Raw genomic sequence first — 22,025 nt, 5'->3', positions numbered from 1 at the left:
AAATTTGAAAATTGAATGAAAATATACTTACTTAATTAATTACTAATGTGATGTGAGTGCCTGTTGGGCTCTGCACTTTCTCCAACCTTGAAATTTGGTCAGACACTGTCACCTTCATTCCCTGCTCCATGTTGATTTTTGAGCTGTACCTGCTTTTATCACACCAACTGCCAAAAACCCTGCTTTGGAAAGATATGACATCATCAAAAGGAATGTTATGCAAGCTAACACTTAATGTGACTACTTGGAGCTGGTATTTCCTGCAGTGTTTGATAAATTGCAGCATGGCTGTGTTTCCCTTGAAAACAGAATATCCCATTCCTGTGAGCTTGCTGTGGGAAACTGGGGCACCTCAGTGCAGTTTGGGAACTGTATTAATTTACACCACAAAACATTACTGCCAAGTGTACTGAACTTCTCACATTTTCTCCCCAGTAACATTGGGAAACCAAAATAGAAAGCCTTTGGGACCCAGAGTCAGTAAGGGGGGCAACCTGGGGCTCACTAATCTGCTCTTTGATTTAGTTACTGCAATTACAGTATAGTCCAGTGCAAGTACAGCTTGCATTAGTGGGCGTGTATGTGTTTATTGTACTATTTCACTTGGATATCTCAAACCCCAGGATAAAACAAAAAGTTGCAAGTTATTCTTTTCTATAACATTTGCTAAAAGGCAAAGGATTGATTATTACTAACTACAACTCTTTATGAAATATATATGCATTTTTAAATATCTTAAAAATTTTTTCATCACCATCTTACAAAAAGTATTGGGTTTTTTTTAAGTTTATTTATCTTGAGAGAGAGAGAGAGAGAGAGAGAAAGTGGGGCAGAGACAGAAGGAGAGAGTGATTCCCAAGCAGGCTCCCTGCTGTCAGCAAAGAGACCAAGGCAGGGCTTGAACCCACGAACTGTGAGATCATGACCTGAGCAGAAGAGTCGAACACTTAACCGATTGAGCCACCCAGGTGCCCCAACAGTATTGTTTTTTTAATTTAAAAACAAAACTGTAGTCATTTTAATAAGTAGGTAAGGAACAGCAGCAAGCATTTTTCCTATTAGGAAGCTTGTATTTTCAGTATTTTAAACGTCAATAAACAGAAATGAGCTAGAATGGTCAAGTTAAAATAAGCCACTGTGAGATACCTCATTTGACCAATGCTAAACACGTGTTTCCCCTCATTTTAACATCCCTGAGGTCAGGGTGCATCTTGCAGTCGCTGTTGGTGTGGGGAACAACACTGTTACTGCTCGCCACCTTCTGGCTGGATCAAGAAGTGCCAGCATCAAACCTAGCACAACATGGTGTCACAGTTGCACTCTTAACAGCCCATTTTAGGAATGTCTTAACCAATGTGTTTGCTTCTATTTCCCTTCTTATGTATGCAGCAGAGTGATATCCAACAAGAATTTATTTTTGAATGTCTAAGAAAGTTCTTTCAAATATATAAAATAGGATAATTTCCATGCAAGTTCAGACTCACCTTGTACCACCAGCATCCCACCTAAAAGGCCACACTGTATCTGCCCAGGTTTTTCTCCCAGGCACAGACATTTGCTCAGTCTTTGTGCAGGCATAGCTCAGAAGTGCAGGGGGAGTTAACTCCTCTGGAAGCACCCTTCAAGGGTTGGAGGGCAGGACTGGTAAATAAATAACTCAAGCTTTTATCAGTGGATAGACTGTGCTTCTTCAAAGTCCTAAAGGGATTGAGTTCCTACTGTCTACCTATGGCACTGACCTGATTCTCAGCCTTATATTTGCCTTTTCCCTTCCCTGCCACCTTCTCTCAGCTCCCTCCCTCCTGCTCCCTGGAATCACCTCTCAAACTCTGCACCCAAGTCCTTGGCTCAGGCTCTGCATTTGGACAGATCCAAACTAAGACTTGTGCCTTTTATTACAGACATATGACAGTCAAGAACTGAAAACCACCTTTCTTGGTTACAATTTCCATTTTGCCACCATATTTTTAAAATAAACTTTATTTTTTGGGTAGTTTTAAATTTACAGAAAAATTAAGAATATAGTACAGATTTACCATATACCCCATACCCAGTTTCCCCATTACATTTTACAATAGTATGGTACATTTGTTACAATTACCAAATCAATATTGATAATCATGCATAATCATTGATGAAGTCTACACTTTATTCAGAATTCTTCTGTTTTTAGCTACTATTCTTTTCCTGTTCTAGGATCTCATCCAGGACACATTACATCTAATAGTCCTGTTTCCATAGGCACCTCTTGGCTGTCACAGTTTTTCGCATTTTTCTTGTTTTTAATAACCTTGACAATTTTGAGTTCTGGTAAGTTGTTTTGTAGAATGCTCCTCAATTGGGATTTGTCAGATGTTTGTAAAGAAGACCAAAGAGGTGAAGTATTATTTTCATGACATCATATCCAGGGTCCATACTAATAAATGACTTACCACTGTTGACTTTGACCATGATCACCTGCCTGAGACAGTTTGTCAGGTTTCTGTACTGCAAAGTTACTCTTCCCACCCACCTTTCCACATTATAAACTTTGGAAGGAAATCATTACATGCAACCCACGCTTAAAGGTGGAATCTCTTAAGTCCAGAGTATCTACATAAATTATTTAGGATTCTGAATGAGAGATGGTTTCTTCTCCAATTATTTATCTACTCAATCATTTATCAGCATGGACTCATGGATTATACTTTGGGTTATAATATTTATTTTGTTGCTCAAAGGGTTCCAGCTTTAGCCACTAGATCTTTTAGTTGCCTCCTTCATCCTTTTGGCATATTATCATTGTGAGTTTTTTGTTTTTGTTTTAATATTTCTTTCCTTTCTGGTGCTACAAGATGCTTCAGGCTAATCTTGTATATTTCCTGCTCCAGTTTTAGAATCAGCCATTTCTCTAGAGCCCTAGCTCCTTTTTTGGAGAACAGTATTAGAAGCCAGTATCTACAGGTCAGGTGTGGTCTTTGATACTAGGGTGTCATTGCTTTTACGGTCACCTTAGCTGATAGAACAATGAAAAAAATGTGTTTACTAGCCTATGTATGTTCACTATCTAAATATATAATCATCTGTATCTATATTAAGTGAAACAGTTTATACCAATGTCTCCAACTCTAATCCGTTACGCCATAGATCATTTTAACCTCCTCTCCTTGCTGTCTGTAACCCCACACTTCAGCAGTGAAACCTGACTCTTGCCATCTGCTATCCATTTAATTGTTCAAACCTAGTACATAGTCTAGCACTAACAGAATTATTAACCCGTACTACTGTGAGAAATAACTATCAAGTAGAGTACAGTGCTTATACAGATTCTTTTGCCTTTCACCTTACAGATTCATTTCCAAGGTTACTTAGATCAGAACCCTTCCCTTGAAACCTCTTCTATTAGGTGGTTTCACACATTTGTAATACAGTTAGATTATTTTATCACATCCTGCATTCCATCCAGAGATCTCCTCTCTAAATGAAATTTTTAAATATGCATACATTAAGACTCACTCTCTGTACTATAAGGTTTATGAGCTTTGGCATATTGTCCTATCTCCACCATTATTGTATCATTCAGAATAGTTTCACTGCCCTAAAAATTCCATGTGCTTTACCTATTTCACCCTTCCACCCTCCCTCAATCCTCTGGCAACCTCTTTTTAGCCTCTCCATAGCTCCACCTTCTCCAGAATGACATATAGTGGGAATAATATAGTATACAGCTTTTTCAGAGTGGGTTAATTCAGTTAGCATCCATGTTTTCTGTGGCTTGATAGCTCATTTCTTTGTAATGCTGAACATTCCATTCTGTCAACATAGCACAGTTGGTTTATCCATTCATCTATCGATAGACATTTTGGGTTGTTTTGGTGATTATCAATTAGCTGTTAGGAACATTTCTGTGCAGGTCTCTGTATGCATATGTTTCACATCAGTTGGGTAAGTACCTACAAGCATGACTTCTGGATAAGACTATTATTGTTCATTTACATTATTGTGATTACTGTGTTAGGTTTCCAGCATTTTGGACTTCCTATGGTTTTGCCTTTTGGTTTTTTGTTTTGTTTTGTTTTTGGTCTTCTTTTAAATTAAGAGGTTCCCACCCTCCATGCCCCCACTACTTTAAAAGTTACACTCATTTTCTTTTACTGTTACCTTGAATGAAATATTTCTTACATGTGTATCTTTGCCAACCTCCTAAACCTACTTTTTAAGGGTCTAAGAACATTTGAACGCCAATTAAGCCTTCAACATGTACCCTATTTTGTCTTGTTTTTTAGATCCATCTTGCTTTTAATATCACAAATAAGGCATTATTTGTACTGTTGTAAGTCAATGTTCATTCAGATTTACCCATATTTTTTTGGTCACGATCCTTTCTTGAACTTCAGACCTTTCAACAGATGGTGGTCCTTCTGCACCACTCATCTTCTAAACTGAGAGTCTACTGATGACAAAACTACTCATTCTGTTGGAAATGTCTATTAATCCTCACTTCCAAAAATATAGATTCACTGGGTATTGATTCTTGGTTAGTAGTTTTTGTTTTTCTTCAACCACTGATATTGGCCATCTTTCTGGCTTTCCTTGCTGCTGAGAAGTCAGTAAGCCCTACCATTACTCTGTTTTGGGTAATGACTTTTCTGACTACTTGCACAAATCCAACATTCTGCAGTTTTATACATACACATACACACACACAGTCTGTAACTCACTTAGGACTTATACAGCTTTCTGAATCTGAAGGCTCATGTCTTTCATTGGTTCTAGAAAATGTCTTTATCTTCTCAAATATTACCAATTTCCAATTCTTTCTAAAATTCTTTTTAAGATTATGCTAGAACTTCTCAGTCTCTCCTCCACATTGCTTTCCTAATTTTTACATTTCTATCTATTTATCTTTGTGTGTTACCTACTGGGTAATCATTTGGCTCTACTTTCCGGTTCGTTCTCTCTTCCATAGGTTGACAAGGGATTTATTTTTATATAAAGAATTCTTATTCTTTACTCTAATTAAACACATATTAAATATATTCATTTTCTATCTTATATCTGAAAATTCCACTATCCTAAGTTTTTGCAGGTCTGACTGTACTATCTGTTTTCCACTGGCTCTCATTTAGGATACCTTATTTGAGGCATCCCGGGATTTTGTGGGTTTGTGATTTAGGACTATGAGCTCACGTTCCTTTGGAGCTTTATCTATAAAGAGTGTCCGAGGACTACATTAAAGCTGTGTTCTTACAGCATGGATATGCAGTTGCTTTAGCCATGAGCTCAGGGGCATTACCAGCTTAAGATGACTTTAAGAACTTGCTTTGAGAAGTTTTTAGACATCATGTAACATGAGAATTCAAACTGCTTTTGACCTCTGAGAATGCTTTCCTTTCTTGCCAGTTCAACAATTTAAGAACATTAAAAAAAATTATCCAACATTTTGAGTTATCATCAGGTGAGTTATTCAGAGTGTCTACTCCTTCACACACTGGAAATGCAAAGTCCCTAAAGTCTAATTCATGACATCACTGAAAGGCAACAGTGATAAAGTAGAGGTAGAGCATCTAGATTGTTCTTCTGTTTTATCAAGCAAGGTGAAAGTGGTGAGTAGAAAGCTAGAATGGTTGAGGTTTTCTTTGGCGATGGCCAGGTGACATTATCAGGAAATGTGTCAGCTGCTCCTAAGAGAGACCAAGATGGAAGTTACTTCTTTCCCAGTAACCGAAGTCCAGAGAAGGCAGTCAAGAGCTGGATTATACTGGTTCCACAAGGTCATCAGGAATATTATCCTTACAGCTTTTCCTCTATAAAGATGCCCTATAGCCCAAGTAGTCTTCAACCACATCTACACTCCTGTCAGAAAGTAAGGGGTTAAGTCCCAAAAGGGCACATGCCAGTCATCTGTCCCTCTGAAGAGGCTTGTCCAGCCAACTTCCCCACCTCCATCTGGCAATCCATGGCTCCAAGGAGACTGGAAGTTTAATCTTTTGGCTGGTCCCATTGCTGCTGGAGTAGAACTGGAGATTCCTGGATACTTGATAGGCAAATAGCAGTCTCTGCCACAGAACCTGAACATTTTCACTGTGTGAGGCTCCACATCAAGGGAGAGACTGAAATCAAGATGGTAATTTACTGCTGGAACAAGTCCTTAAAGAATGTGGGAGAGAATACAGTCAAAAGCACAAAGGGAGGGTTTAAACTTGGAGACTAGACACATCTTCACTTGAGACTGAACGGAACAGATAGAGAAGACAGGACACTGCGCAAGTATGGGATGGTTAAGACTAGAAACCAAGGGGATTCCTTGTAGCATGCAAATGACAAGGTCTCCTGTGGAGGTCACTGAATTGTGGTGGGAGGGGGCATGCAGAAGGCAGAAAGCCTGGACCACCTGCTATGGGAATGTAAACAGTATAAAAAATGCTGTTATGTTTATATTTATATAAAATATATGGAGAGATTATTCGCACTTGTCACTTCTGGTCTCATTACATAAGAAAACTGAATTTAAAGCTGGAGGTAATAAACGACAAAAACAATTTAGGCATTGATGACAGAGGACACTCTTCTTAACATTCCTTTCATAACTCTCAAAAAGTGCCTTTCATGTCTAGGGTTTTGTTTTTGTTTATTGTTTTTTTTAATTAAGAGAGAGAAAGGGTGCAAGTGAACAAGGGTGAAGAGAGAGAGAATCCCACAAGGGGCAGAGAGAGAGAAAGCAGGGCTCACCAGGAGTGGGGCTTGTGCTCACCCGAAACAGGGCTTGAGCTCACCCGATGCAGGACTCCAACTCATGAACTGTGAGATCATGACCTGAGCCGAAGTCATAACCAACTGAGCCACCCAGGCAACCTCTAGTACAACTTTTCTGAAGTACTTCTGAGCCACCCACCCTGGAAGCTCTGTGTCAGGTATGTGCCAAAACAATGGTCTGCAACCTTGGGGAGTGAGGATATAAATTTAGGTTTGCAATGAGATAAGCATATACAATTCATTCACATCATCTTCTTCCTCTAGAGATGAGGAAAATAAGGAAGAATCAATTTGATTTGATTATATAGTCTTAACTCCATTTCACTTCTCCCAATTATCATCCCAACTTTCCAGAACCATTTCTTACCGCTGAATAAAGGGCTACCTAGCACTTGCTTAACACCCTTCCCCAAAATCCCTTCCTCTGAACACTGAAAGGCAGCCTCTAGGTAGCCTTCTTGTTTGCTTTCCCTGTGTGGAATTAGATGAACTCAATGCTTAAGCATCCAATTGTATCCCCTCTGTCATATCACAAATGCCTCACATGAAACAGAAAATTAGTGGTAAATATTACGGCAAAGTCTCCCCAAATTAACTAACCTGTAGAAATTTGCAGGTCACGTTCTAAATCACAACACTCATGTTAGGAGAGAGATGTTTCTCTGTTTAAATCAAGTTCAGTCAGCATGACTAAATAGCTGCCTGGGGCCTGGGTGCCATGTGGCCAGACAGCACTCATCAGCCAAGTCCAGAGGCACCTGAGCTCTCCTTGAGCTCCCACTAAGAGCATTAGCTGGGCATGGAGGCAAGATGATGAAGCAGTTTTCACACTTCCACAGATCAAAGTGGCATAGTGAGTATCTAGAAATACATCCTGCATGGGCTCCAAAGTGGAATAAAGCCTGCTATTTTCCATCACAGTAGGTATTACCCCCCACCATGCTCAAGCACTGTTCTCTCAAGAGTTGTGAGCGTTGCAGTGCTCAGGCAAATACAGCACTCAAGCTTTTCACCTTTATTCTTCCCACAGCATTTCATTTTAATGTCAGCTAACAATAGAAAATCCAAGAAGGCAGCTCTCCCACAAAACCCATGGAACTGGCATGTGAGTGATAGAACTGACCACGCTTATATCAACCCTGCAATTAAAATTTCATGAAAAATCATTCAAAGTAAATTGTTACATAGAACACATTTTTAAAAGCAGCACTGGCTCTTATGTGTGTAGAAAAATAAATATTCACTAACACGGACACTTCTGACAGATCAAAATGGGTCACAGCTGTTTGTTACTCTTTGAATTATAGCAAAAATAAATTTTGCAATATAATCTGAAGGAACTCCAGGCCCTCTATAATTCATATTTTTAATATTCAAACCCACATTGAGTACTACATCATTCAACACAAATATTAGAGAAAAATATTACTCCTAATTTTTCTGTTAATGTCAACTTGACAAGTGTTAAATGCTAAGATTCTAGTTCAGAAAACACCTTGCCATTTTTTTTACTGACTGAGATACAGTTTATCATTTTATGTGTTTATTATCTGTTTACAAAAAAGAATTTAAGGTGGACTTTTACAGTAATTGGGATTAACGGACATCTCAACAGTCTGAGACAAAAATTATTTTAACTAGAAAAAAACATTTAAGCAAAAATGGCAATAAACTGGAATCATTTAGTTATTGCTTTCATAGGACAATGTTTTATAAAAATTATTGCCTATTTCTTCTAAATAGGGCAAATACTAGGATTTTTCCTATCAATCATTCCTTTAATAATTCTATTGCTAGCCTTATAAAATAAAAATAAATGATGTGACTACAAAACTTAGTTTGCAATTTTCCACTGTAAAACCTCCTCACATTATTAAAAGACACTCCACATTTCCTCTTATATAGTTAAATGTGGACAAATAGTGAATAGACAGTTTTATAGCTTAAAATACAAGTGAGGAAAACATAGACGTCTGTCATACTAGCAGCTGGTTTTTATTTTTATTTTTTTAAGGAAATGTTATTAATTTAAAAAGGGAGTTCCAAGAAATGTAATAGGATTCCCAGTAATGATTTCTGAGATCTATGAGATTTGAAACGTAATTATAAAAGGCTAAAAGCCAAAGACATTTCTACTTTAACCTTTTTCAAAAAATCCAGATGATTTGTCACATCAAGGAAGTTTGGCACATTACCGAGGCCATAGTCTTAGTCATCCTCAGAATCACTGTTCCTTCTTGTGGGGATAGAGCACCGCACCGAGGATAGCAAAGTGTCTTCAATTGGTTTCTTAGGGTTTTCCTCCAGATCTGTCTTGATTGCTCCAGATTCTGACAGTTTCCACTCCAACTCTACGTGACAAAGAAAAGCCAAATTACCTAAGACAGCACAAGACCCTCGTCCTCAAGCCCATCAAACCAGTTTTTTTCTAAGCAGAAACTATGATCATCAACATTTGATGACAATTTTAGGTCCTACAATTATAAGGTGCCTAGAAGAAAAAAAAATCAGACCCTTAAGGAGGAAAACAAAATACTTTCAAATGCTTTTTCAGAAGATGAGATCAAATGAGATATTACATATACAGTAAAACCTTGGTTTGCAAGCATAATTCATTCCAGAAACATGCCTGTAATCCAAATCACTTGTATATCAAAGTTAATTTCCCCATAAGAAATAATGGAAACTCAGATGATTCATTCCACAACCCAAAAACACTCATATAAAAATGATTACAATACTGTAATGTAATATAAAATAATAAAATACAAAATATAAAGAAAAATAAACAAATTAACCTGCACTTAACCTTTCAAAACCTTCGTGGCTGATGAAGGAGACAAGAGAGGAGGGTTATTGTATAGGACGACTTTCACTATCACTAATGGAATCACTGCTATCTATTGGCTCAATGGACTCTCTGCATGGGAGCCATTATATATGCTGGCATGGAAGTTGACTACAGTACACTATTAATAAACTCTTGTCATCTACTGTATTTAATGTAACTGGTAATAAAGCAGCAGCCTGACCTAGAATGAAACAAAGCATTCCCAAGCTTACTCGTGTATGGAAAAGCAAAGGACAGTTCATTGGTGCTTTGAAGTGACAAAAAATACACTAGTGCCAGTTGTGGGCACCTTCCAATGTTCTGAAAAAACACTGATTTCTGCTAAACAGTGTGGCCTGAGACCAAGCATCCTAAATGATCACCCACAATCCCTCAGATTGAGAGAAAGAGAGAGAGAGAGAGAGAAAGAACTACCACTGGCTCAGTTTGATTGTGTGACATTCAGCATCATGTACTACTCATATTGCAAGACACTGCTCATTTACCAAGTTAAAATTTATTAGAAATGCTTGCTCATCTTGCACAACACTTGCAGAATAACTTACTCGCAATCCAAGGTTTTACTGTATTTGAACCTACATGGTAATTAAAAACCAAAGACTAAACCTGTCTTCTAATGACTACCGCTTCTCAACTTGCACAGTTTTCCAGGAAAGAAATCATCATGAAACATTCAAAGGAAATACTTTTCACAGTCCTTCTGGCAATCTAATCATTAAGTCTAATTTTAGTTAACAAAAGGAAATTCTTAGGCCTCATGGCCGGCATCTCAGTCTACTAGAGTCAAAGGATAAATGTATGATGACATCCCAGAACTTACACATTTGTCTGAAGTAATAAAAGCAGTACCAAGAAAATAAATCAGTGACTAAAACCTCAGTTCCTGTATTTCACTTGTTTATTTATTTTGGGAGAGAGAGGAGCACATGTCCATGCAAGCAGGGGAGGAGCAGAGAGAGGGAGAGAATCCCAAGTAGGCTCCACACTGTTAGTGCAGAGCACAACACAGGGCTTGATCTCGTGAACCATGAGATCAGAACCTGAGCCAAAATCAAGTCAGACGCTCAACTGAGCCACCCAGGTGCCCCTCACTCTCTTGTAATCAACGAAACTCCACAAGGATGTGAGACCTCGTGAAGTGAAATCAAGGGATACATTTTGCATTGCAGAAAAGACTCCAAGCAGAACTAAGGACTACATGAGAGACTACAGCAAACAGCAAACAGGTTTAAGTGATGCTCTGCCAATTAGATAACTCCATTAAAATATGACAACCACTTTAAGTCATATTAATTAAAAATGCTCCATGGAGATCATTAACACCAGTGTTTACAACTCTAGGTACCTCAGTTGAATGTTATGAAAATTCAACAAATTTCTTAAAAAAAAAAAAAATCTTAATTCTGATTCTTGACTCAAGAATATATTTAAATCCACCTATACATATATACATACATATATGTATAGGTGTACGTATTAATGTTATTATTCACTTCCACGCAATAATTGTAAGTTCACTAATCCTCAAATTATTTCTACAAATAAAGACTGTAACTACTATCGTATACCCCTCTCTGTCCCCTCATGGTAAGATTCAAAACACCAGAGGGGCACCTGGGTGGCTCAGTCAGTTGAGCAACCAACTTCAGCCCAGGTCATGATCTCATGGTTCATAGGTTCAAGCCCCATGTCTGGCTCTGTGCTGACAGCCAGAACCTGGAGCCTGCTTCGGATTCTGTGTCTCCCTGTCTCTCTGCCCCTCTTCCACTCATGCTCTGTCTCTCTCTCCAAAAAATGAATAAACATTAAAAAAAAAAAAAAAAAAGAATAAGATGAAAACATATAGTTTAGAAATATTTAGAAATGCTGAATGCCTTTGAAGATTTGAATAATGTATAACTGATGTAATGTGTGTATGTATGTACACATGCTATACTTATCTCACAAGTATCTTACATAAAATAGTACATAAAATAGTATGTACTCTCACAAGTATCTTACATAAAATAGTTACATAAAATAGTATGTAAAGTCACATTTGAACATTTTTTTATTTTATTTTTTTACTTTTTTTTTTAATGTTATTTATTTATTTTGAGAGAGAGACAGAGAGCACGAGTAGAGGAGGGACAGAGAGAGAGACACAGAATCCAAAGCAGGCTCCAGGCTCTGAACTGCCAGTATGGAGCCCGATGCAGGGCTTGAATCCATGAAACGTGAGATCATCATGACCTGAGCTAAAGCCAGATGCTTAACCCAATTTGCCACCCAGGCACCCCCATTTTTTTAAAGCACAGGTGAACACATTATTTCAATGAGTGACTTAGGTGGAAACCCTTGGGCCTCAGGTTCTCTCTTTCATGCTATAAGTACGTACATAGTTCAACACCTCGTGTAACAGGTAGAAAGGAATAAAAGACATGTCCTTCAGGAATAAAAGGATACATCCTTCAGGAGTTAAGAGGCAGAATTCAATAAACTTCTAATTTAACTTAAAAGCCACTAAGACATTCAACTGAGAAAATATTCTTAAACATTTTTATGCATGTCAGTATAAAAAAGTATAAATTCCAGTAATATGTTCATGTGAATTAAACAAAAAATGAATGCTGAGATCTTTAGTTGTAAGTTAAAACATACGCAACTATAGGGGCAAATAAAACCTATTAGACATAAGTATTAAATATACATATTTTAAAGTCCATTGTGTCCTCTTTTAATAGAATTATTAGAGCCCAGTTGTAACTGCCCCCAGTGACTCATCTAATGAGAGATTAAATGTGCTTCTTTCCTTTTGACAACACACAGGGGCAAAGATGATTTTGACAAATCATCTAACACATGTCTGTTCAACAGAAACATCCCCTCATCATCTCTAACATGCACTGGTCATCGCTCACATGCCCTAGACCACCTCAAAGAAGCCCTTACCATCTATTGTCAGGTTCATGCCACCAAACACCAGAGGTCCAATAAATTGAGCCTTGATATCTCCTTCAAGGTAAACAAATATCGTAGGCAGATTTCTATCAGGATAATTAGGTATGCAGGTTGTTGAAATGGCTTTGATAAATTTGACATCAGGAAACTTCCTGGCAAGTCCACTGAAGTGCTGATTTATGAGGGCACAGAGGGGAATCCTGTAAAGTAGAAATGGGAAACAACAGTGAGTGAGAAAACCTATAAAACAGAAATAGAAGCAACTGTGATTCTGCATTTATATTGGGCAAAGCTCAACTACCCTTCTACCCTATGTAAATCCTAATAGCTTCACAAATGATTCTGCTACTCCAGTCAAGATGATTAAACATTTTTTAAAAAACCTTTCTAATAAGTTCAGAGAAAATAAAGAACTCAAAATCTAAAATGCAATTTAATTTGACTCAGTAGTAACTCAAAAAAACAGCTTCAATGTAAAAGATAATTATTATGCCCACCTATATGAGAGAATATTCAAGATTCAGGAGTGAAAAAGGTCAGAAAGTATTTCCTGCTTTTCAAAAAATTTCTACACAAGTACACAGTAGGAGAATGCAGCTGGAAGTGAGGCACAGCGGAGCACCACTGCGTCACTTGCTTGGAACAATTATTATAAAGGTCACCCCCGACATCTACGAGAATGATTCACTACATGCAATTTTGAAATGCCAGAGTTTCTCTAGAAGGATAAATAAGGAATTCTTTTTCAATAAAAGCAATCTTCATTGCTATGATGTAATAAAAAACATTCTTATTAGTCACAAATATTAATTTGAAAGTCTAAAGACAAAAATTAGGCATTAGGTTTGGGCAAATCAGCAACAAAAAACAAAATACTAGTTTAAAAAACAAACAAAACCTCCAATGTGGATTAAGCCTGGGATATCCAAGGCATAAATTCAAATTAACATTTAAGGATAGTGCGTAAGGTCAGCTCACCCTTGTTTGTAAAGGTGCAAGATTACCCACAAGCCCTCACCGGCTTTAGTAACTTCTTGAACATAATCCTTTCCTGAGATCTCTAAAACTTCTCCAAATTTATTCTTTAGTTGAGTTGCTTTCCACTCAGCCAGTCTTTGCTGCCTGTACCGCAGAAGGAGGAGAAAGACATCTTACACACCCAGCCCACACGTCCCACACACCTTTCACACAGCAACCTTTATAAAGATCCATGTTTATTTATTTGCCACATGGCAGAAGTCCAAGACTAGTTCACTGAAATCTGCAAATTACTATTTAATTATATAAAACTTTCCAAATGTTATCTCGGTCAGAAAGTTAACTTTTCAAAAGACACACATTTTAGTGCCACACAAAAAAACAAACAGTCCCTCTGGGTGGCACTAACCTGTACATTTCAATAGCACGTTCATCTTCCTCATTAAACTCGTCTTCATTTTCTTCCAGCTCTTCCAAAGTCATATCTTCATATGTTTTCACTGAATGTAGTTAAGTTAGCAAAAACCAAAATATTTAAAAGATGAACAAACTTGCATTTTGTTTTTCCTCCTTTTCTTTTCTCCTAAAGATGTGCATGCAACACCAACAAAACTCACTTGGCAAAACCAAAATAAAAAATACTGAAGGTATTACACTAGTAAATAAGAACTTAAGTGTGTTTTAAAAAAGATAGGCCTATGTTGACATATGCAACAGAACTGACTCTCCTACCTCCATGCAATTGTAGGGATATGAATGAGAAGTTTCCCGAGTTTATAAAACAAGAGAGTTGTATTTGCCTAAACTCACCTGGTCTGCTCTTCAAGTACACACACCCATGACCTGGAGTATTAACAATCCTGTCTCTGAGGACACGGGGGATACCAGTGGGTGTCCTCCCTGGCACACCTTCCCTAGAGTTAAAGGGATTATTACAGGACTTCTGGTTCTTCTCTTGTGAGTGGTAGGTAGGCAGCTCTCTTTCCTTTTAACCAACTGCTACAAAATCTCTATTTCGTTTTTACTGCCATATTCTTGCTTCTTGACATCAAATCAGATTTTTATCCTCCAACCCCAACTCCAACACTAAACAAATTGCTCTTATCAAGATCAACAATGACCTCTACTTCCTGATGGATGAGCAGCATTAATCCAACCCCCCACTGCCTTCTCTTTGAAAGATGGTCCTCCTCTGGCTTGCAGGATGCCTTCCCTCGTCCTACTTCTTTCTATGACCGCCCTTCCTTTGAACCTCTGCTGATTTGACTCCTTTTTTTATCTATACCCACTCCCTTGGTGACTGCAACTCATGACTTTATGCCTCCAGCCCATACTTCTCTGATTTGGAGAAAAACATGGCCAACAGCCTACGTATCATCTCTACTGGACTAATAAAAATCTCAATGTTACTGTGTTCCAAAGAGAGCTCCTGATCCTAGCTCCAAACTGCTACTCACCAAGCCTTCCTCATCTCAGTTGGTGGTCACTCCATCCCTCAGGCTGCTCAAGCCCAACACCCTGCAGTCATCTTTCGCTTACTTTTCCTCACGCCCCTCACAGGATCCACCAGAAAAGCCTATTGGCCCTACCTTCAAATTATTTCCAGATCCAACCTCTTCTCACCACTTCCACCAACACCATGCAGGCTGGTCCAAGCCAATCGTACCTCCTGCCTGAATTAGTGCAGTAGTTTCTATACTAAACTGTCTACTTCCTGACTTTCTGCCCATCTTGCATGCTCAGTAAGGCAGCAGCAGGAGGGTGCTGTCAACATGTCAATCCTCTGTTCAGACCTCTAGTGATTCCCACCCCACTAGACATAAAACCCAAGGCCTTTATTAAAAGATACAAGGTCCTCAATGGTTGGACCCCTAGTTGCCTCTCTGAACTTACTACTCTTTCCCAGTCATATTGGCTTCCCAGATGATTCTCTAACATGCTCTTCACTTACTTAAGTAGCTTGATTCAACTCTTAGGTCTACTCAAAGTCACTCCTACTGAGGCTCTTTCTGACCCTATCTAGAATTACACTCACCCCTCCTCCCACCCTTTTGAGGCCTTTCCCTGCTTTATTTTCCTATATTTATTTATGTATTGCTTATTGTCTATCTCTCCCAATAGAATGTAAGTGCCATGAGGACAGGGATTTTTGTCTGGCCTGCACACAACTAAAGCCCCAATGCTTAGAATTACACCTGGCAGATGATCATTTAATAAACATTCACTGGATAAACGCTTTCTAATGAATCCATCTCTAAATTAGCTCTAATGTATAAACAGAAGACAAAAGTACTAGCCCCTGTGATCAATGGGACAAAAAGTACAACTCAAGTATTTTCTTCAGGTTTATCATGTGCCCATATGACACAGACAAGAAATTATGGAAATGAAGGAGGCCTCTGAAGTCCCATTTCTAAAGCCCAGGAAGTTGAAGGTTAGAGAAAGCCTGTGACTCGCCTGAGGTCCCAGAGTTAGTGCCCATTCCAGCACTCCAATCTCTGGCTCCCAATTCCTGCTCAGAGCATTCTTCCACCAAACCACTTAGGACCTAGAAAGTTGTTTCTTACCCCAGAGAGAGACAGAACAAAAATGAATGTAAGCAAGCTCACCAACTGACTGCTGAAGGACTCGCTGTTCCTCCTCTTCTGCCTCCTTTTCCAGGTCTTTCAAACTTTCCTTTGAGGGCAAGATGCCCTTTTTGCGTAAGATGTCATTCCACTCAGTGTCTGCATTGGGGTCCTAGTGCAAGTGGACCAAGGATACCATGAGTGCAAAGTCCACTATGGAGGGTGTCATACTGGGGAAAGGGTCGAATGCGAAAGGTGGAGGGAAGAGGAATTCAAACCAAATTATACTGTGACCTATTTCTGAGAAAGTGTCACATGACCCACAGCCCCTGTTCTTTTTCCTGTCCTTCACTGCACCTTCACTCTGCACCCCCCTAAACATACACACCCAGGAATTAGTCTTGGGTAAATATCAGGATATGATGCACAGATCAGTATCAATGCTGTACCAAAGCTGAGATGGTTTTTCAGTAATTTAATTACTGACTTGGAGTGATTCATTCAACAGATATTAAGTACCCACTATATGTAAATTATTGCAATACATAGTAGGGAAGCATGGTGTCACCTATTTTACAGTTGAGAGAAAGAGGCAGGCAATAAACAAATAAATATAGATATAGATATAGATATTACACATTGTGGCAAGTGCAATGATCAACAGGCTGCTGACCTAGAAAGTTGCAAGAGGTCTGCATTCCACAGGATAGGCAAGTAAGAAATTACTTTCCAGGCAGAGGGACCAGCATGTGCAAACGGCCCAAGAGCAGAGATACGGAGTATCTCAAAGTTCTGAGTGACTGCAATACAATCAGGAGTAGAATCAGGAGAGACTGATGCTAGGCGGCTTCATTTTCTTTCACTTTAAGTTTTAGGCCAATTTCATTAGAAAATTCCAGATACGGGGGTAAAGGAGGCCAATTTGACTCTATTTTAAGACTGAAGAGAGAGACCCCAGGGCTGAGCTCTGAAAGCCAGGGAATCTGAAAGGGAGCACACTTCAACCTAAACACCAACGTTAGGGAGAAAGAGGATGTAACTATCCACTCAACCAGCTCTAAGTGGTTTCAGGAACACAGGTTCCGCCACTGTTTCAAGTTACCGGACCTCCAGGTCGGCCCCTTCCCTTCTCCGAGCCTCAGCTTCCACATCCACACAACGAGCCTATAACACCCCCGCTCAGGTGTTACGGAAATTAACAAATAGGAAGTAACCCTGCCAGGTGGGATGCGACGAGTCCTTCACAGGCTTTGCAGGATCTGACCTCAAGAAGAGAGAGCCCCCAAAGACTGAGATTTGGAGGGGTTACAACTGCGGGAGTGTGGAGGCCCAGCCCGCAGTTTCTCGGAGGGACCACGCCCGCCCTCTCGCACTGCGCCTGCGCCGGGCCCAGACTCGTGTGACCTCCCCGGCGTCGGTGGCGCCCAAGCGCTTCCCACAGTCCCAGCCCGGACGGTCCGCCGATGACACGCGGGGCAAACGAACTGCGGCAGTCTCCAGGACTCGGCCCCCCCAGGTTCTTTACCTGCATCTTGTCTGAAATCGCTTAAGCCAGGCCCGCCACGGTGCGCCTGCCCCTCAGCTCTTTTCGGCGCACGCGCGCAGCCACCGCCCAGCCTCTTCCCCCACCGCCCGCCCTTCGTCCCGCCCCCTAGGAGTGAGCTGGGCGGAGCCAGGGTGTAAGCGAGGCCTCTGAGCCTGCTTACGCTCCTCAAGAAGCCGGCGCAGAAGCTGTGCGCAGGGGCGAGGGAGGGTCTGCCTTCTGTCTGCCGGTGCCACTCGCTTCACGTGACCCGGAACCAGGTTTCGGTGCTACCTTATTAGGGCAGGTTTTCATCTTTGGAGAGTTGGGGGTGGATGGAGGAGGTTAAGTCGAAGTATGCGCTATATCTTGCCGCAGACCCAGTCATTATAAAAGAGGTCATGGCTCTTTTAGTCAGAAATATAAATGTGTTTCAGTGATCTGATGTTAGAATTAAAAATGGTGCAGGGTCGTCCGGTATTCACTGGCTGTCATTTCAGCGCGGGAATATGCAATTAATTCATATGGCATGTATTTATCGAGAGCCTGCTATGTACCAGGAACTATTCTAGGCTCTGTGGATAGAGCAGTGATCACAAGAGACAAAAACAGAGAGGTGAAAGTCATTTCACCTGGTTAAGTGTGGTACAAATTTGCAAAAGTGCTTAACCCGATATCAGCAGAATCTTACTGTAAAATGCAGGTGCTGGGGTCGAGTTCTGCCTACACAGCACTCACAATTTGAGTTAAGAAAGCAATAGCCCTTTTGGGACACCTGGACTAACTTGCTGCCTCTCGGCAACCAAACAGACACAAATAATGTGTATCCACATACCTGTGGACTAGGCGTATGACTCCCAACTTTGGCTGTTCATTAGAACCACCTGGGAGTCTTCAAACATTGCAGCTATTCGGGGGTCCATCCCCAGTCAAATTAAATTCCTGGAGAAGAAACCAGGAACTGGTATTTTCTTCAAGATACTCAGGTGTTGCTAATATGCAAAACCATTGCTATACAGAGATGTCCATTTTCTCCAAGTTCATGTGTAAAATTTAACACAATCTTAATTTTAAAAACCAATTATTTTCTCAGGCTAGACAGGTTGATTCTCAAAAGTTTTTATGATGAAATAAACAGCAAGAATGGTAGACTGAGGGGACAGCTAGCCCCTATCAGATATTAAAATAATGTGCTATTGGTGCATGAATAGGCAAGTAGGTCAATGGAACAGCAAGTTCAGAATTTATCTACAAATAGAGCCAAGTACATACAAACGTTAGTGTATGCTTAAGATGGCATCTCAATCACTGGGGAAAGGGGTGGACTTTTTAATAAATGGTGTTAGGACAATCAGACAGCCGCTTGAAAATAGATAAAATTGGATATGTACTTTATGGTTTATATCAGATTAAAAATTGAAAACTAAAAGTACTAGAAGAAAATATTGACAATTTCTTTATAACACAAAAATGGAAAAAGTCTTTGATGACTATTACTAAAAATCCAGAAAATCAAATGAAAATGATATATTTGACACCTTAAAGAATTTTTGTTTGCATAAGAATAATGAACACAAGCATGCCGCCTTTGGTGTAAAATAAAAGGTTAAATAAGAATACATATGTGTGTATATTCATATTTGCTTAATTTTGCAAAAATCACAGAGGAAATCAGAAATTAATGAAATGGCTAACTAGCAGTGAGGCAGGGTGCGGTGGAGATGAGGTGGTAGAGACAGAAAATTAGGAGTGGGAATCCTCTGATAAACTTTTATTTGGGAGCAGGTATGTTTTATGGGGCCTGAAACACTCAATCTTGGAGGTTCTCTTTAAGCATCTGTCACTTAGGGGCACCTGGGTGGCTCAGTCGGTTAAGTCAGCTCAGGTCATGTTCTCGCGGTTCATGAGTTCAAGCCCACATCAGGCTCTGTGCTGGCAGCTCAGAGCCTGGAGCCTGCTTCAGATTCTGTGTCTCCCTCGCTCTCTGCCCCTCCCCCGCTCGTGCCTTGTCTCTCTCAAAAATAAACAAACATTAAAAAAAATTTTTTAAAACAATGTCACTTATATGTGGAATTTTAAAAAAATAAGCCAAAAAATTAATAGCAAAAGATATATGATCTTTCTTAAGGAGAATTTTTTCTTTCCTTTTTTCTTTTCTTCTTTCTTTTTGTTGTATTTATGAGAAGATGGATGTTAGCTGAACCTATTATGGTAATCATTTCACAGCATATGTAAATCAAACCATTGTATGCCTTAAACTTATACAGTAATGTATGTCAATTATTTTTCAATAAAACTAGAAAAAAATTATAGGGAAAAAAAGAGTGTGAAGCGGTCCTAAGACCCCATTTGAGAGACTTTGCAAATTTTTGTTTAGGGATTAAATGAGATATCTCCTAGAATAATGCCTACACAGAATCGGCATTCAACAAATGTGTGTGGGTTTTTTTTAATTTTTTTAATGTTTATTTATTTTTGAGACAGAGAGAGAGCATGAACCGGGGAGGGTCAGAGAGAGAGGGAGACACAGAATCTGAAACAGGCTCCAGGCTCTGAGCAGTCAGCACAGAGCCCAACGTGGGGCTCGAACTCACGGACCGCGAGATCATGACCTGAGCCGAAGTCGGCCGCCTAACCGACTGAGCCACCCAGGCGCCCCCAACAAATGTTTTTTAAAATGTCATTGACTATGATATGGCAGGAAGAGTAAGTTTATTATACTATCTTTCCTGTCCTCATAATTTGCTAAGTAATACAATATAAACCTACAAAAAAGGAAGAAATAAAGTATAATTTCTGTGTTGAGTAGAGATTGGCCTGTATAAATATTATGATGACATTTTGACCAAATATAAAGTTTAAAAAATACAAAATTATGAATATAAAAGTGGGCATGAAAGTAGACATTTAATTAGAATGGACAAGTAGTAACAAATTATGAATTTTATATTTTATCTATCTTTAATTTTTTGCAAATTACCAATTTTAAAAAGCTGACAACTACCACAAGCATCACAAAATCCAGAAAAATAACATAATATTTCTATTAATTAGCACTCTGACATGTCTATATGATATCATAGACTAACTTCTGGCTTGTATGTATTGTTGAGGAGGAAGAAATTTCCTTCTTTATCCCACTTCCGAGCATTATTCTCCCTGCTTTAGGAATTAAACTGACACGAGACAAATTAACAGGAAAAAAATCCAAAGTTATACTAAGCGTACATGGAGGCCCAATACTGAAATTGAAGCCTAAGGAAATGACCAAGGCAGGCAGATTTTATACACTGTAGACCAAAAAACAATACCTTTATAAGAAATTGACAGGATAAAGAAAATAGATGTTTGGGAGCTTTAGTAAGAAATTCTAAATGGAATTCCGGCTAAGGTAGAAATTTAGAATAAAAAGTAACAAGGTTTATTTCCACAGCTTTATCAGCTTTAAAGTCTTCATCTCTAGTGATAAGGATGCAGTTTTACTTGTTAGCATAGGGAGGGTATTTTTCTTTTTTCTTTCTTTGTTTCTTTCTTTCTTTCTTTTTTTCTTTTTTGATTTTGGAAAGAATAGTCTTTATTATCTCTGAATCTGATTGTCTCTGTTTGATTTTTTTTAATTTAATTTTTTTTTAATTTACATCCAAATTAGCATATAGTGCAACAATGATTTCAGGAGCAGATTCCTTTTTTTTTTTTTTTAATTTTTTTTTTTTTCAACGTTTTTTATTTATTTTGGGACAGAGAGAGACAGAGCATGAACGGGGAAGGGGCAGAGAGAGAGGGAGACACAGAATCGGAAACAGGCTCCAGGCTCCGAGCCATCAACCCAGAGCCTGACGCGGGGCTCGAACTCACGGACCGCGAGATCGTGACCTGGCTGAAGTCGGACGCTTAACCGACTGCGCCACCCAGGCGCCCCAAGGAGCAGATTCCTTAATGCCTCTTACCCATTTAGCCCATCCCCCCTCCGACACCCCCTCCAGTAACCCTGTTTGTTCTCCCTATTTAAGAGTCTCTTATGTTTTGTCCCCGTCCCTGTTTTTATATTATTTTTGTTTTCCTTCCCTTATGTTCATTTGTTTTGTCTCTTAAAGTCCTCATATGAGTGAAGTCATATGACATTTGTCTTTCTCTGACTAATTTCACTTAGCATAATACCCTCCAGTTCCATCCACATAGTTGCAAATGGCAAGATTTCATTCTTTTTGATTGCTGAGTAATACTCCATTGTATATATATACCACCTCTTCTTTATCCATTCATCCATCGATAGACATTTGGGCCCTTTCCATACTTTGGCTATTATTGATAGTGCTGCTATAAACATGGGGGTGCATGTGTCCCTTCAAAACAGCACACCTGTATCCTTGGTTAATACCTAGTAGTGCAATTGCTGGATCATAGGGTAGTTCTATTTTTAGTTTTTTGAGGG

General features: G+C 39.2%; 1 protein-coding gene across 2 annotated transcripts; it reads right to left on the bottom strand.

Moving 5' to 3' along the window:
• Positions 1 to 1,962: 1,962 nt before the first annotated feature.
• On the bottom strand, positions 1,963 to 17,739 carry PDCL3 (phosducin like 3). Of its 2 annotated transcripts, XM_058684447.1 has the most exons (7): positions 17,597 to 17,739; positions 16,114 to 16,243; positions 13,914 to 14,004; positions 13,505 to 13,648; positions 12,518 to 12,726; positions 8,931 to 9,086; positions 1,963 to 5,663 (listed from the first exon to the last, which is right to left on the bottom strand). In XM_058684447.1, the coding sequence occupies exons 1-6, from the start codon at positions 17,600 to 17,602 to the stop codon at positions 8,944 to 8,946; spliced, it is 723 nt and encodes a 240-aa protein (XP_058540430.1). In that variant the 5' UTR covers positions 17,603 to 17,739; the 3' UTR covers positions 1,963 to 5,663; positions 8,931 to 8,943. The 2 variants fall into 2 exon arrangements, with proteins under 2 accessions (XP_058540430.1, XP_058540429.1); XM_058684446.1 differs by lacking the exon at positions 1,963 to 5,663 and having other exon boundaries at positions 8,710 to 9,086.
• Between the last annotated feature and the right edge of the window lie 4,286 nt (positions 17,740 to 22,025).

Source organism: Neofelis nebulosa, chromosome 9, assembly GCF_028018385.1.
Source record: "Neofelis nebulosa isolate mNeoNeb1 chromosome 9, mNeoNeb1.pri, whole genome shotgun sequence".
Classification (NCBI taxonomy): Eukaryota; Metazoa; Chordata; class Mammalia; order Carnivora; family Felidae; genus Neofelis; species Neofelis nebulosa.
The sequence above is the reverse complement of the archived record's forward strand: the minus strand, read 5'-3'. Positions and strand labels throughout refer to the sequence as shown.

Excerpts from the sequence above, each read along its gene's own strand:
- PDCL3 (XM_058684447.1), bottom strand. Across the intron at positions 13,649-13,913 it reads CGTGCTATTGAAATGTACAG|GCAGCAAAGACTGGCTGAGT; the intron begins GTTAGTGCCACC and ends TCTGCGGTACAG. Across the intron at positions 12,727-13,504 it reads TTGCACCTTTACAAACAAGG|GATTCCCCTCTGTGCCCTCA; the intron begins GTGAGCTGACCT and ends TCTACTTTACAG.